Raw genomic sequence first — 18,504 nt, 5'->3', positions numbered from 1 at the left:
CTAGTAATATGCAAAAACAACTGTCTTTAAATTGATCATCAATATACACCATAATTATGTCAACACTGCAATTGTTATACATCTTAAACAGCAAATAATACCTATCAATGTGATGTACCTTAACTCTGTGTTACTAAATCAGTTGAGATTTATTTTACAAACTACATAAATAGCATCAAATAAAGCATAACTTCATTTTTAATGTGCTTCAATTGTGTGAATGTTTCAGTCAATGATGATTTTGAATATTCTTCAATAGGAATAAAGAGAAAATTACAAATAAAGATGTGAAAATGACCATATTATTAAGAATAATAATTATAGATAAAACATATAAACAAACTAAATATAACATTTTACCTTCTGGGATTTTTTGTTGTACTTTCACAAAATCAGCTCCACACTACAAGAAAAAAATAACAAAGTTACTACAAGTGACTGACAATATTAAATTTTCTTTCTTCCAATAATACTCAATTACAAAACATCATGAAAAATAACTGAAAAACAATTATCAGCAAAAATGGGGTATTTGAACTACATGAGATCCTGTGGATTTTGTTTCACTGCACTCTGAAAAAAAAACCTACTAGATGAAGTAATTTGTACCTTCAAAATTAATTTTCACAGGTTATGTAATTTCTGCAAATAAAATATTTTTATATGTGATATTTCCATAAATTCATTGGTTTTTAATTCAAAAATGATTTCACTGTGATATGATTTTTAACAAACAATTAAAAATACTTACCTTTGTTTTAAATTTTAATTACTAATTTTTAAGTCTTTTTACATTCTTCTACAACTCTCCTATAACGTTTTTGTTTTAAAAAATTTTATTTTTGTCTTGATTTAGAAAGGACCATACATTTTTACTGATTATGATCACTGGCACACAGTCATTTAACCATACCAAAAGTATAATAAAACTGACTTTTCTTAAATTATTTATCAGTTTCATTAATTATATATAAACAATTTTAACTATCTTAACACAGGCTTGGTCAATATGACCGACCACATGACCTCTTTGTACTAGTTTATAGTCTTCATAGATATAATACTTATAACACTTTTAATATAGTGTCTACATCTTCACAAAACTTGGCAGTCTTTCATTTAACATTACCAGTTTTTCACATACAAAAAATCATTTTTTAGTAAAGTGTTTTTAATAAACTAAAGATTTGTTTATGAATATATTGAATCTTTGTTTTGAATAGTCTTCACAAAAAATAATTTTTCTGTTAAGATTAAACATACTTATCTTCACCTAAAAATCTCTAATTTCCTTTGTGTAATCCCTAAAACATCCAAAATGCATATCAAACGTTTTTTTTCACTACAACTTTATATTTTTCTATCCTATCTTTATACAGGATCAGTCAGTTAGACTGACCTCGTAACCAAAGACAACTAAATTACCTTTTTTTTTCCTGGAATGATTTCAAAATGTAATATGAAAATAAATACATTAATTTATCCTAAGTAGCTTTAAGCTCATAACAGTATACATCTATTTAAAATTAAATTTTGTTGTTTTATTGCTCTTTGAACCATGTTTAACTACTATTTGTGCCACTATAAGTTGCAAATCACTCAGGAAACAAACAGCTCGTGTTAAGCTATCAAATTACATTACTATGAGCTGTTTGCTTGTGTGCTTCATGAAATATTTTTATTATATTATTATTCATTTATTTTATTTAATCTAGCCTTATCTAACCTAAAGAGATCCTTATTTTTTACATTTTAATTATTTTTATAATAATAAATAAAGAATATGAGAAACTACAGTAAACTACTTATCGAATCTTCTTCTTTCTTTTTCTTCTTATGTAAATTATTCTTTACACTTAGCCCTACTTTTTTTATACTACCGGTAGTATTGCACTAAGTAATTGTTTACTTAATACACAGAAGGACAGACTAATAATATGTAAAAAGTAGCTAGTTTCTCATAACTCTCAAAATGTTTCTGATTTTTTAACTATGCAATAAGAATCATTACAAATTCATTCAAGCTAGTTATTAACATTCCTAGAGGAATGAAGCTTTTATGCTGAGCAAAAATTACACTTCTGTGAAGAACATAATGTTATACACAATATGTCATTTGATAGATAAAAACCTCAACTTTCTATTGGTTATAAGTAATATATAACTAAACAATAGAGAGAAATATTAACATTTCCTCATGTGACAGGTTGGTGTGGCAGGAGAGGGGTCTAATTTTCTATTTAATAGTGCTGTAACTAAACAAAATTGAAGGCTATACAAATTATGGTTTGTTTGAGCAGTGACAATTTTATAGTGAATAACTTATACTTAATTTTGTAATTTTTAAGGGGTGGTGAATAAAATGGAGAAGGTGCCTAGAAAAAATGTGTCATGTGAATTACACTAGGATAAATTCAGAATTTTTTAAAATATTGTCTTATAGAATTAATCCACTATAAAGTTGAAAGCATCCAAAATATGACAACCACCATATAAATGTGATGATTGTAGGCCCAAAAGAGAAAATATAAGGTAAGAAAAGAGACAAATCTCAATTGAGTACCCTCTTGATGATCGATACAAGCAACCACCACCACAGAATTGTTTTTGGAGTGGATCAACTGTTTCCTGAAGAAAGGAAGAAAATGATCCAAAGCCTAACGATTAGCAAAGAGTTTGAAGACGCTGATATGGAAAGAACATTCATCCACAAACCAATGATCCAAAGTCACCTGATTGTCAAATCCATGTAACTCAGCCCTGATGGGATGCATTTGTGAGCATTGTAAATCCAGTCTCAGAGAATGTAGCTGGGCATCTGCCAAAGTATAATTCTTGCCCAATCATTATTTGAGATCATCCATAATGGAGGAAAGAAAGGTGATAGGAGAATCCAAAGGATCCTGAGCAAGGTTTCATTGATTAATGGAGACCGATTAAAAAAGAAAGCACATAAGCCTGACTGAGGGGTATGACAGGAGTCATCGAAGACCACATCCCCAAAAACAATAGAACATCTAGGTGTCAAAAAAGCTGCTGCCAAAAACATGCAACTTGAAGAAATGGAATCAAAATTGGTTAATATACTTATAGCATTGTTAAGAATTTTTCAGCAAATATTTATTGGTTAGCTGCACCACATTGTTTATAAAATTTGGGGCACAATGGTGGGTCAAACTATTATAAAGAAGACAGTGGCACTTCATAGTGATCAACCTTAGCTTTATGTTTGAAACCCTAATGTTTTGGAAGATACTTATGCTTTACAGAACCAACCAGAGTCTTTAGAATGTATAGTGGTAGTGTTTTTCCTTTCTACAGATGTGTTAAGGGCTTTCTTGACAGTAATGGCCATGGAATCTATATGGTTTCATGTCACCACCTGCATGCACTCAGTAAACTGGAAAAAACACCACTATTTCCACTAATTGCTGTAGCTAATATCATGTGATGCTAAACACTCTTAAATAAGGACTATTTCATAAAATTTAGCGAATTTATGCTTAAAACTGGGGTTGTGAGGCAGCAAACACAGGAAATTAAAGGTTTGGAAATCGAAAAGTCCTTGTAAATAAATGCAATAAATGTATGCTAAATTGAAGTAAACCACTCTGCAGTAGAAACAGAACCAACTAAAGATGTCTGCACTCCAGCACTGCCAAATAAGAAGTAATGGTTTGGTAGAGCCACATGAAGGGAGTCATTTGTCATGTAATAGTGGTACTCTCCTACTGGGGTAAAGCTTACGCATGTTGATTTGTCATGTAATAGTGGTACTCTCCTACTGGGGTAAAGCTTACGCATGTTGATTTCAATGAGGTATGCTGGAACCTTTGATTCTAAAAGAGAGGGGGTGCAAAAGACTTGTGGCATGCATTATAAAAAAAGTTTGGGAAAAGCTGATCTTGTGAGAGAGGGTAGTACCATATAAGAATCAGGTCTATAGTTTCTGTAACAAAACTCTTTTACACAGGATATTTGGTTTAATTCAGCTTAATAATATTTTTTTAAAAACAGTTCTTTCAGGAAACATGAAAAAACAATAGCAATATCATAGCTTTTGTTAAGAAAAGCATTATTAAAATGATATAGTAAGTTGTTTATTTGCTAATGGTCACACTTTTCTGTCAGAGTAACGTATTTAGTAAATTGCTATTAATGACAACCAACTTACAAGTAACTGCTTTGAAATTTCTAATTAATAATGGTTAATCTTTAAAAAAGCAATTATCCCTGTGTAATACTTTTCTCTCTCTCTCTCTTTTTTTTTTTTTATCAGAGTTTATGCAAAATCCATGTATGAGCCAATAATACTAATAGATTATTTTAGAACAATCGAGAAATTTAGGTCACTGATATGTATAGGTACCTTGTGAACACATTCAAAGAACAGAATAATTTTTTTGTTTGAATTTTAGTTACTTTATGATTCAAACCCTTCAGAAAATCACAGACGTAACTAACCATATGGTTTAATTTTCCTTTGATCCCATCATTAAAGATAGTCACGTTAAGTCCTTCTCCCAAATACTTCTGAAATATTTTCATTTTCAGAGCTCCCACTCCATTTGCTCCATCCAAATTTAAAGATGGCTGATAGTTCTCTTTTGATGTTCCCTAAAATACAATATTTACTGTTAAATAATTGAAAAAAAACTTATTTTGTTTAATAGCAAGTATCTGTTTATTTATAAAACATATACAGACATATACATAGTTGAATTGTTTCTCAAGATTATAGAATGTATTTGATGGCACATTACACACACAGCAAACAAGGTTTTTTTCAAGATGTTTCAATCATAAGATGAAACAGTTAACCCATCTTTAGTTCAGACACTGAAACATGGTACATGTATGTCTGAGTTTCTACATCAGTACTCTTTTGGTGTAACAAGAAACTTCACACCTAACTGTGTACTTTTAAAAAAATGCAAAGATCCTGTTTCTTTATATTATTTCATAGAAGTGATAGACATTTTTTTCCTTAAGCATAGAAACAAAGAAAGAAGTAGGACAATTACATGTAAAAGTGTATTTTTCAGTCTTTCTAAGCAGTTCAAAACAAATATTAAAACTAATAATCCGAAAGTGAAAACAGCATGTCAGTTTAGAAAGAGATAGCCCTCAAACCATTTTTCAAATCACCCAAATTTTTGTTCATGACAGACACAACATTAATAATACGACAAACTCTCATTAGTCCAGACATTGACAATCTGAATGATTTCTCATGTAGACTAATCTCCAAAAGGAGAAATTCAATGAATAAAATATATATATATGCATTTCAAATCCAAAATGCTATTTCTTATAAAAAATATGCATTTCCCAGCTTACTGAGTCACCAACTATGACTTTAAAGAATCATATAGGGGTAAATCAGAATAAGTAATATGGTAATAACTATAGATCAAAAAACATCCACTTGCAGTTGGTTCTAGTTAGAACAGTTTTTATGAGAACCTTCACACTAAGGATATATAGAATTAAACAGTGATTTATGCAGACAGCCATGTCAATTTACAATGCTTCAAATCAAGGATGTGTGAAAATGTCAGTATTATTAAAAGATGTTTATTTTTCCAAGAATGAATTGCATTTATTTACTATGTATTTTTATTCTATATATAAGCCATTAGTTTGAACTGATGTATTTATGTACAGCTGATGACATAATATGCAATTCTGAGTATGCATATTATATAATTATTAATGACATACACAAAAACAAACTGATATGTTATTTTTTGTTTACCAATTGCATGCCTACCTTTACCAGTTTGCATGTCCGTTGTATTCAATAGTGACCTAACAATTGAGATGTCTTGATGGTATTAAAAAAAACTTCATTACCAATGCATTTTGACTGATGAAGTTTCACTATATTGAAAATAGCTTTCACTTTTCTAGAGGGATTTTATTCTTACTAGCTGCAGTCCAAATTGTTATCATTAAATTAAAGGAGGATTATTTGTTTGTTTGTTGTTAAACACAATGGAATATAACTGGTTTCCTGTGCTGTGACTACTACTAGGATTGATTTTGCATTTTTAACAGTCTGCACTTTCAGACTTACTGTTGGGCCACTGAGGGAGGGCATTAAAAGAGGAAACTCCTTTCTTCAAACAGACAGTCTTAAGGAGAAGTATATAAGCCTGAACTTTACTGATGATATGTTAGAACAAACAAGAAAAAGAAAAAGGTTTGAAATATGTTATGTCTGACAAGTTTAATTTTAAGCATCTTTTGGTGTAACATGTGGTGTAAAATACTGCATAGTCATATTAAAAATACCTATACACTTAAATATCTGATGGTTTTCAAAATAATTTTAATGTTTATGAATTGATGTTGTTCTCTGTATTAGTAGTTATATAGCCTTAATTGGCTTGAAATATAATTTCAGTACAGCAAAACTGGAGGGGTAATACTACCAGGCATAAATTATTGATGTAAAAAAGCACCCATATCAGGAGTACTTGTACACTGAGGTTCATGTGCACTAAATATTATTTTTATTTGATTCCTGCTTTTTTGAAAAGTGTATGTGCTTGCTGAGCTATATAGTCACTCAAAAGAGTGTATAACAGATAAGTTTTCATCAACAAAGTGACCTGATATACAGTACACTGACTTGTAAAACTAACTTGCTGCACGTTTTAATAAACAACTACCTTACTGTATATCTTTGTATATGAAGTAACCTGCTATAGAATAAATTGACTTGTACAACCATTTGACTGATGTCTATGGTATTTTAGGTCCATTTTATTTCCCCATAAAGTAACCTAATATTAACTCACATTTGAGAATGTTACAAAATTTCTTCAAATTCATTTTTCGGTATTACACAGCAGACCAACTACTTAACATTTCACTGCTGGTGAAAAAGAAAACTTTTTATGTATAAATAAATGTGAGTGTGTGTCTATATATATAATATCATTAAACTATTTGTTCACTGCATAATACCAAATAATATATTCAATAAAATGTTGTAACTTTATCCACATACCTAAATTAATTTCGATTATTATGTGGTGGAGTAAAATGGACTCAAAACTCTATAGATATTATATACACTTCACCATTACAAGAGGCGTAATGATATTTCACAGTTTGTGATCTAGTCCACAATGTTTTACAGCTTTACTACCTTTCACTGTCTGCAGCCAGATCTGGAAAAGTGGCTGTTCATGAAAACCAAAACATCAGTAAGGAGAATGAAATAATTGAAATACAATACATCAATGGGGAGACAGTAAAAGTGCCCTTGAAGTTAGCATTTCATCCCTATTAATGATCTTTGGACATAAATACCATAATATTAAGGTATTACTATACTAAGCCTAACCTAAGTGGTTAGCTCAGCTCCTATCCTAAACTCATCCATGATACTATCAGGATCTTCAAATGTTCTAGAGACTTAATAGTACCAGATGTTATACAGGAAAATATAATCTAGAATTTAGTGATGGCGAACCTATGGCACGCAAGGCCACGAGTGCTGGCACGTGATAGGATTCCCGCATCTTTGCTAAGAAGTATGTAGCGAGCTAGGTAATTATGAGAGGTGGCATGACCTGAGAGCACTAGGGTTCAAGTACTTCGATTTTCGGGGCCTCCTCGTGGTGCAGAGGAGGCAATGCGCGTAAGTGTAGCTAACACTAGAACTAGGGATATTCCTGGTAGGATCGATGAGAAGGATTGGATATCGGTAAAGCCTGGGAAATTGTTGTTCCCAGTTTAATGCTCCTTAATGTCAGCCCTTGTCTCTACTTTGGGTTAGATTAATACTATAATATATCACAGGGATATATTAGGGATATTATCCCTACAGGTTGCATGTCGAACATTTTGAACGACGGGGGTGGCATCGTAAGTCATTACATCTAGTCGTATTGGTCTTCAATCAATATGAATAAATAATTATATCGGTTACTTATTATTCTGCAGTCATGAAGAATTATACAAAAAACAGAAAACTTGTCATAAATCATTCTTTGTAATTTTATTGAAAATTTGAATATAATACAAGCTAATTGCAGCTAAAAATGCAAAACATTATAAACTATTGATTAACTTGAGAATATTTTTCAACCAATCGTGTTTAGTTTTAAATTTTGCACTCCACATTATCATGGCATTAAAAAAGCTACATTAACGAAATGTTTACATTTGTTTAAATATTTAACTGTTCTTTGTTTAAGTAAATTTTTAAAAGTTTGTTTCATTAAACTTTACTTTTGTGTGTTTAAGTTATACCAAAAATGAATGCAAAGAAGGCAAAGCTAATGGATAGTGGACGATTATTTCAAGAAAATTGGACAAAATTATTTGGAACCATTGAACGCAATGGAAAAGCGTTATGTATTTTATGTAGTGAAAGTGTTGTGTGTCGTACTTCAAGTGTCAAACGGCATTTTGAAATCAACCACAAAAATGTTGCTGAACTTGATGAAACAGAAAAGGAGGAATTTCTTGCAAACGAAATGAGGAAATATCATTCTCAATGTCTTAATCTTGGAAACTTTCTTTCTAAACCTAATCATTTGACGAAGGCCAGCTTTCAAATTTCATTATGTATCGCTAAACATGGTAAGTCTCTATCTGATGGAGATTTCATAAAAACGACTATGTTAGCTGGAAGTGATTCCCTTTTTAGTGATTTTTCAAATAAACGTGAAATTTTACAACGAATCTGTGAGGTATAACTTAGCAGAAATACCGTGAAAGGTCGTATCTTACGTATGGCAAATGATGTCAATCAACAACTCAGTACTGATTTACAAAAGGCTTCTTGTTACTCCATGTGTTTGAATGAGAGTACGGATATAAATAATCATGCAAGGTTAGCAGTAATTTTGCGTTATGCTGTTGGTGACTCCATGAGGGAAGAATTGGTGAAACTGATTTCTTTACCGGAAGAACACAAGGAGTAGATATTTACAATGCTGTGATGGAATGTTTTTGACACAAAGTATTAAGCCCAAAAAGACAGTTTCGATCACTAGTGATGGAGCACCATGTATGGTTGAGTCAACATCTGGTTTCATAAAGTTGTTTGAGAACAAACTAAAACATCAAGTCATCCAGTTTCATTGTATTATACATCAAGAAGCTCTTTGTGCAAAAGAAAGTAACAAAAAATTAGATGATATACTCAAAGATGTTACAAAAATGGTGAATTACATTATGACTCATGCGCTTCATTTTCGTCAGTTTCAAACACTTCTTGATGAGGTTCAAGCACAATATAGTACTTTAATTATGTATAACAATGTCCGATGGTTGAGCAGAGGACGTTTTCTGGAAAGATTTATTGCTTGCTTGAACGAAATTAGTTTTTTATGCATGAAAAAGGACAAGACTTTCCACAGCTCACTGATGTGGCTTGGCTTAATAACCTCATGTTCTTTACAGACTTTATATCACACTTCAATGCACTGAACACAAAACTACAAGGAGTAGGAAAAACAGCAGAAAGAATGTTCTGTGATATAAAGGCATTTGAGAGAAAATTGCAAGTTTTTGAAAAAGACATTGAAGGTGGGGAACTCAAATATTTTCCAAATCTGAAAATGCATTTAGAAAACTCGACAACGTTTGCGGACTGTTCGTTAGGCAAACAGGAAATCTCCAAAGAATTTGCAAGCATTATTGAGGTAGCAAAGGAGAATTTTAGTAATAGATTTATGCAGTTTCGAAAGATAGAAAAAACTTTATTTTCTTACCTTTCCCGATAAAACTGAATTTGAAGATCTCGATCTTTCCTGTTTACACTGGTTGGGTTTGAAAACTCTAGAAATGGAGCTGGTAGAATTTCAGGAAAACTATACTTGGACTAATAAATTCTGTGCCCTGCGTAAAACACTTGAGAAAATAGAGTGTGGAGGGATCTTGGAAGAAAACGTTGCAAAGAGTTGTGAAAATGAAATTCTTAAAGTGTGGAATTCTTTGCTAATTAATTTTAAGTCAATGAAATTACTTGGAATAGCTCTTCTTACTTTGTTTGGATCATCTTACGCTTGTGAGCAGCTGTTTTCAACTTTGAATTTCATCAAATTAGACAGAAGAAACAAGCTTACAGATGAACTGAGTGCTGCATGTGTTGCTCTCAAATCAACAAAATATGAACCATCAATTAACAAGTTATCCGAGTGTTCACAACAGCAGAGATCGCATTGATTTAATAAAATTCAAGACAAAATATACAAATTTTAAGTCAAGGCTATTTATTAGTTTCATTGAAACTTTTGTAATTCGACTTTTTTTAAAATAAAGATACTCATCAAAAAGTCGGTTTTTTATTGGAAAGTAACTGTCATTTTTATGAAAATCCTGGCACGTTTGGATAGACAAAATAATTTTGGGTCACAATTGAGGCACGCAATCTCTAAAAGGTTCGCCATCACTGATCTAGATTATTACACCTATACATAATACAGTCCAAATAAGTCATTTCAATAATTTCTTCTACAAAAATTAGAAATTTTACTCATCATGTTTATTATGATTTTGTTTATACCACTATTTTTAGATTTACATACATATTTTGTATACTTATTTTCAAATAATTTGAAATATTTAATTAGAATTATCTTATTAAATCCATTAAAAATTAGTTTCTTCTCTAATATGTTAATATTGGAAATTAGGAACTGCTCATTGTTATAAATTCTACATCTGAGTGACTGTGTTGTACAATGTTATGTATGGCATTATTTGATTTATCACTGTTTGGCAAGGGAAATCCACATATTTGAAATGTAAAATCATTTCTTTTATCATAAATATTAATATTACAATAATTATTATTTATCTTAATATCTAAACAATGTACTTCAGTATTTTACATAGAGGCCTTTTTGATTTGTAGAATTGTAGGATAAATAATATTGATACAATTACTTATTAATGAATTATTGATGACAACTAAATCATCTTTATATCTATAATTTAAAGAAAATAATTCTGGATTTAAAAAATACTCAAATTTATTTTCATAATAATAAAAATTAGCAGCATCTACTATTTGATTATAAATATGCTTATCAAAATGAATATAGTTATTATACATGTAAAAACGGAACATATTTTTGAAATTTTTAGCAGTAAAAGTATGTTTTACTATCTTTATAGATAAATCTAAAAATGAATTAATTGCCATTACTAAATTGCTAAGTGGCATGGTTGTAAAGAAAGAAGTTATTTTTTAGTTTAATTTTTCTAATGTTTTTAAGATAGGTTTATTATTTTTAATTATTCAGAAATCATGTTTACTATGAGAGTTTTGTTGATGCTTAAGAGATAACCAAGTCAGTAACTTATTTAATAAAACTGCAGATAGTTTTAATTAGCTTTTACTTTAATGGGAAATTAATGTAGTTTAGGAATAGCATATATATATATATGGATGTATGAATATGGATTTGCTTTAACATCAAACTTTTTATAGCTTTAAACAAATTGTTCACAGCAGCATCTTTAGAATTTTGTAATCACAATGTTAGTGTAGTACTGATTTTATTAGCTACAAGTTGTGCATAAAAATACAGGGTGTTCGGAAAGTCATTGTGCAGTTTTGTAATCATATTTTATTCAGTCTATTTCAAGCCAGCAACTGATAGTGGTGTTTAGAAACAAAATAAAAAGGATCCAAGCCTGTATTGATGCCAACGGGAGCCACTTTCAACATTGTTTATAATTGTCATTCATATTTACCTCCTGTATTCTATATTGAAACATGTCTGTTAATAAATATGTAAGTGCACAGTGACTTTCTGAACACTCTGTATTTACAGATGAAACCAAAATCATAGTTAGCTTTATTATTTGGCATGATAATATATTTTTCTTGTATTTTACCAATTTTAGTTTTAAACCATGAAAATTTTATGTTTATTATATATGTTTTATAAATCAGTAAAAACTAATTCTATTGATCACATAGCATTTACATTATAGGAACTAATAATATGATAATAATTAATTTTAAGAATATCATCTATGGTTTTCTTTACAAAATTTAATATATCTATTTTTCTACATTTTATAGTTATTCTATATTTGCCACCTTTTCCCATGATTTTTTCATGGAAAACTATCTTTTAAAGTGTATACAAGTTACCAGTAACAATAACATGATAAATTCTGCACATTATGTATATTGAAGTTACTTAGAAATCTTTATAAATACACATAAGCTTTTTAAGTATTTTAAAGGAAGGATATTTTGTGTAACAGAATTATGGAAACCTTTAGAAATCTGTAAATTGTTAACAACCTTATGTTTGAAACTAATTACTGTATACAATGATTTTCTCTTTGGCAGTTTGTTAATTATATCATTTAAATTATTCAGCTTAAGTGTAACTTTTTTAATATCTGAAATTAAAGTTTTTGCTAATAATTATAACTTTTAAATATTTATATAGATTCTTGTAGAGGTGACTATGCCTATTAAAAAGTATATAAAACTTATTAGCTAAATGTTTTAAAATTGAATAAACTCAACCCATTTTATTTTTATCTTCTTTAGTTTTTTGTTCATTTTTTTATTGATACTACCTAGACAAAAGATATTATCAATACATTTTTTATTACTTAAATTTATAGTTTTAAACTGTAAAGATATAACATTTTATACTTAAGAATATAAACATTACCCTTTTGTAATCTTATTTGTTTCTACATTCACAATTTTTAAAATTGTAATTATTGTTGAAGAAAGGGATGAATTCTAAAATGTTCTAATTCAACTGAATTTATCACATTTTTATTCTAAGACTTGTAGATATTCATGCAAATATGTAAAAGTTTAAACAGTTGTCCCACATATTGCACATTACACATACAATATATTAATAAATAAGTTACATTTCTGATTTTAAAAAAGATTAGTTGGAAGTAATCAGATGAAAATAAGTAAAGGAAGGGTATGGAGGCATCGCTTACCATCACATTTTATAACTTTTGTAGCCATAATATATACAACACACACACAGTAATTAAATAGTTGGTCTTTTATATAATATCAAATAATAAATTTAACAAAATGTTGTAATATTATTCACATACCTAAATTAATTTAGATTACCATGTGCAGAAGTAAAATGGACTCAAAACCCATTATAAGAGGCCTTATGGTATTTCTTTAGCTCACTGACCCAAGTTGTGTTGATAAGCCTTGAATAAGTAAAACTGTAATCCCTAGCAGAAGGTTTGGCCAATCAAGGAATGTATTAGGCCTTTATGTTATAGGTTCTCTTTCACTTTCACCTCTGGTGAAAAAGAAATGAAATCTTTAACATACATTTTACTGATGGTTTTTATCAGTACAGTGATCTGGTATACAGTACACTGACATGTACAACCATCTTACTTGATATTTTTTTGCGGCTGGTATACAGTACTCTACTTGTACAACTATCTTACTGCAGATTTCCATACACAAAGTGATCTTGCATATGGTATTATTTACTTATAAAACCAACTTACTGCAAATTTTCAGAGATAAAATTACCTTTCATACAGTACACCGATTTGTACAACAATGTTAATGCACTTTATCATTTACAAAGTGACCTGAAATACACCATACTGACATGTACAACTATACTACTCATGGATTGATATACTTTGAAAGAATATCTTTACAGACAAAATGTATCAAACGTGATTTGTATGGAATTTCTGATAATCATAAGTTCGCTATGAAATTATAAGGTCTTACCCCTACAAGTACATTTTCCAAATAAACTCATATTATTATTTTATCACTAACTACTGTACTGCTTAGTATGTGGGAATGGTCTAGGATGAAAATGGCTGAAGCATCCCATGTATTGCTCATCAGTCTCATTTCTTTTACAACAACCTAAGATACCTTTATAAACACCTAACTTAGGTTTCTAAGTTTTCAAAAACTATTACAAGCTTCAGTTTCATCAAATAACATTGCTAAAATAGAGAACCAGTAAAAAAATAACAGTCAAATATTCTGCTGATTATTTTGAATTTAGTACCAGAAGGGCTAGTTTACCAATCTTGAAATTGTTGCAATACTTTTCACACCAAAATGTTCCATCTTAAACTGAATCAATGTTGCAAGCTTATGGGAATTAAAAATTGTAAGACTTTATAACATCAAGTTTAAATGATTTTATTCAAGCCTGAATTCACACAAATTAAAGGAATTCCACAATTACTTGTACATAAAAATTCTTCTTGGGAAAATATGTTTATTAATGAAGAGAGTTTTGTATGGTACAATGTTTGTTTTGTAAGTAGTTAAGCACAAAGCTACACAATGGGCAATTTGTGCTCTGCCCACAAATACTGAAACCCACTTCCTAGCATTGTATGTTTGCAGACATACTGCTTTGTTGTGTACAAATCTCTAACTTGTTTCTGTATTTTTTGGCATTTCCATGTCCTATATCATCCTTATTTTTGCAGTTTTTTACCACTTCTTAACAGCAGCTTCCTCTCACACAAATGTTTTTATCTATTTAAATGCTCATTCTGTACTGTTCAGTTTACTATAAATGAAAAATTATTACTACTCACGACTGTTCTTAGATGCAAAAAAGCTTTAGAGAGTTTTCTGTAGTATCCCTCCTCACTAGATTCACCATACTGCTCATTTGTATTCTTGCACCTCACCAAATAGTGTAACTGGGGAGTTGTCAAAATGCCTTACAAAAAAGAAACACATGCATTAAAAAAACCTCACATGTTCAAACATCAAGATATTGACTGACAAATTGTGAAATACTGTAAAGCTATGTCACTCTTATCTTTGTAAACTAGCAGTCCTGCAGAAAATAAAAAGTAATTAGCAGATTGCAAAAAGAAAAGTATTTCTAAAGAACCCATGTGAGGACATGAAGAGAAACAATGTATTAAAACTAATTTATCTTGGAGTTAAAACAGTTAATTCTATTTCTTTAGTATTCATGTTCAAATTTTCAAGTTCACCAGTAATGGCTCCAATTTTCAAAAAAAAACCTAAATATACATGTTAGTTAGCATAAGAGATGATTCAGGACCTAAACACAATGTTGCCTGACAGTTAATTTAGTAAAACTGATGAGCTTTGATTTGTTAGAATAATTCTGTGTGCTGTTCAGTCAAAACTGAATAAAAGATCCATTTTCTGAAATATGTAGCATTTTAAGAATAATCTCCAATACATTACAACTTTGTGTTAACCCTTTCACGATGGGCTCAGTATAATATATACAAGTTTGTTTACACATTTGCACACACTAACTATTTATAATTTTTGATGCAGAATATGCCTCTTCACAAAATTTGCTAGACTTTTAGTAAATATTTCAAGTCTTTTGTATACAAAAAACTATTTTTGAATGAAATATTTTACTAAAGATTTGTTTACAGAAATATTGAGTCTGTTTTGTTACTAGTCTGAGTGCAAAGTGATTTCATGTTATAATTAAAAAAAAACTATTCTTCATCCCAAAAATCTCAAATATTATTTGCATATTCACGAAAACCTCCTAAATACATTTTGAATATTTGTTTTCACTAAGACTTTATATTTTATTTTCTACACTCTAACTACGTAGGGTCCGTTACTTGACCAACCTCATAACCATCATATGAATTAGGAAAGAAATATTAATTATGCTTTTCTCATGCTAGAATGACTACATATTATAACACAAAAATACAAATGTTTAGTCTAGTAGCTTAGGTCTCATTATGCTATATATATATATAAATTTTTTATTATAATGACCTTCCAATCATGCCTAGCTTACATTACATAACTTGTATCGATGCACGTTACATATTCAATAATATAAAATTGACCATGGGCTGTGTTTTAGTGGACTAGTATTTTGTAATATATATTCACATTTCAATTATTATACATGTACATAGATTATTACTATTTAGAAATAAATTACTAAACTTATTTTTCTTAAAATACAGAACAATAAATAAAGCAAACAATTATCTCTTCTAGCTACAACCTTTGAACTTGGTTGCTGCTGGTAATAAGTTGCTAAGCCTTTTAAAATTAAGCACTTGAAGGATATCACACAAAAATTTTTTCTTAAGTTTTATATATACAGTTGAATAGCCAAAAAATCATAAGTAACTATACCATAGAATTCCATTATAGTTTATTGAGCTTAGTGACTATGAAATATTTATCTTTACAAAAATAAGAAACTTTGAGCACACTAAATATACAACCTACTTTCTTCAAATATTGAGTAAAAAGAATGTGGTAGACTTTTCATGGATTAAAATGGCTGAGAAAAAAACATTAGGGGACATTCTAAGCTGTTGTTTGGTATTTATGTCATATATTGAAGTAAATGTATATAAGGGACCATTTCCAAAAATGGAAAGAGGTGAATTAGGCCATTGTGTTTGATTCAGTAAATGCCATATTTCAGCAAAATAAAAACATATGAGGTTCTTATATCGTAATCTAGCTTGTTAATGTTCATAATTTGAGTCTCTAATTTCTATGAAACTACAGACTTAGTGTTTTCACATTACAAACACCTAATTTCAAACAGTACTGTATTCAACATACCACGTGACTTACTAAAATCTATATTTAGGTGTGTTCTTTTAATATTTACTTTTAAATTAAGAAATTAATTTGAACATAATATTAATGTTTGAATTATAATCTACAATTTGATTCCAAACTTATTGATATAAATTCATTAAATAGTAGTTCAATAAAATTTTGAATGCATGTTAACAAATGCGATAACATGGCCTTTGGCCCATGACCCATTGTGAATGGGTTAAATCATGTCAATTTGACAAAGGCTCAGCCATATTACAGAAACAATGAACAATCTAAAAGTAAGAAGCTGCTTCTTTGATAATTTCTATCATACATTATATGTTCAGAGTAGATGCATCTCTAAATGATTCAGACATCTCAAACTATCTGAAAGAAATTATATGGAAATGTAAAAGGAATTTCATATGTGTCATTAACATTTTATTGCAGTCAATATGATGCATTCTAAATATGTCCTGACCATTATTACTGTGACAGTACACACCAAGAAAAAAAAATTATATAAAACTTTAAGGATGAGCATCTTATATTTAAAAGTCTGTGAATATTTTCAGAAGATACTGTATGTTTCAGAAACATACCTTTACATATAATTTTATAATGAAACCAAAACATAGCATATATAGCACAAGTCCTTCAAACCAACTGTGTTTGACATAAAAAACTTATATTATTTCTATGAACTTCACTGGAAGCAAAGACGAACATATACAAATATGTCAACCACACTGTATCTGCCATATTCAGTGATGAATAGGCCTTATGCTCAATACCAGAACCCATCTGGTTAGCTAGGATATATGTCAGACATAGTATTGGTTAAGATAACACTCATATCACAATGTGCATTAACAACAACTGTTATGATGTGAACTAGATTATGTCACAGAATTTTAATTATTGTAAATTTGATTTAAGTCATTTACAAATGAGAAATGATTCAGAAAATAATGTATTGTTTGAATATTACACATACAAGTTAAGCAAATTTATCAATAACACATAATTAATCATATATTGTTAATCATATGCACATAATCCCTTGTGGTGTTTGTTAATGACATTCTTAAAGATTTATTTTAAAAAAAAAAGGATGAACAGAATGAAGTGTAAATGGTCGATAAATATCCATTAGTAGTAGTATGTCAAATACTTAATATTCTATGTATTTTTTGTTTTTACAAAAATTAGTGTTTATGTATAATTTTAATTTTTCTTTAATATTTATTTTAAATTTATGATGATTAATTTATAGGAATATTGTTTATATTTTTCTGAAGTTTAATAGAACTAGTAAGACTACTACTGTAGTGGGAGGCAAAATTTTAAGATTTTAGATTAATCAGTAAAGCTATTACTCTGTGAATAGCAGAAAAATGGTAATCAAGCCAATTACTACAAATTAATTGTATAATTAATAGTTCTCTAATGGTACTACTTCTTAAAAAGTGTTGGTAAAATCACCTATGTATACACACACAAATACACCCATATGTTTCATACACACACACACACACATCTATATATATAATAATAATACAAGCTGGTGTAAAAATTACCAAAGTTTTCTACATGCCCTTCAAGTGACTGAACACCATCAATGACAGCTTGTGCAAGATGTAGACTACTTTGTCTAGTTTCAAAAGAAAAACAAACTGCATTAATAAGATAACACTAAAGCAATTTTAAAAATAAGGTCTACTAACAAATTTTACATCTTGGTGTGAAAATAACTAACTTTTATGTCAAATAATCCCTTTTCTTGCATATGACAATTTATGGTATTAAACATATCTTGATATAACAAATTATGTATTCATATGGTAAATTATTTCTAAACTGATGCCTCAGAAATATTTTAAGATTTAAATCTCTTATTCTCTCTTTGAAAATTAAACTAAAATGGTATTATTGGAGTT

The 18,504-nt window shown here is 29.4% G+C and overlaps 1 protein-coding gene across 6 annotated transcripts in view; it reads right to left on the bottom strand.

Annotated features, from left to right (window-relative positions):
* The window catches only part of nst (phosphoglucomutase 3-like protein nst), a 68,392-nt gene that overhangs the window by 29,781 nt on the left and 20,107 nt on the right, over nt 1–18,504 (bottom strand). For 5 of the 6 annotated variants that reach the window (XM_076489716.1, XM_076489717.1, XM_076489718.1 and 2 more), the window contains 4 exons: nt 18,145–18,218; nt 14,575–14,702; nt 4,465–4,617; nt 361–403 (listed from right to left, as the gene is read on the bottom strand). In XM_076489716.1, the coding sequence (XP_076345831.1) occupies nt 361–403; nt 4,465–4,617; nt 14,575–14,702; nt 18,145–18,218 (398 nt within the window). The remainder of the gene's footprint in view (nt 1–360; nt 404–4,464; nt 4,618–14,574; nt 14,703–18,144; nt 18,219–18,504) is intronic. The other variant, XM_076489719.1, reaches the window with a different exon arrangement.

Source organism: Tachypleus tridentatus, chromosome 2 (genome assembly GCF_004210375.1).
Source record: "Tachypleus tridentatus isolate NWPU-2018 chromosome 2, ASM421037v1, whole genome shotgun sequence".
In the NCBI taxonomy this organism is placed as follows: domain Eukaryota; kingdom Metazoa; phylum Arthropoda; class Merostomata; order Xiphosura; family Limulidae; genus Tachypleus; species Tachypleus tridentatus.
The sequence above is the reverse complement of the archived record's forward strand: the minus strand, read 5'-3'. Positions and strand labels throughout refer to the sequence as shown.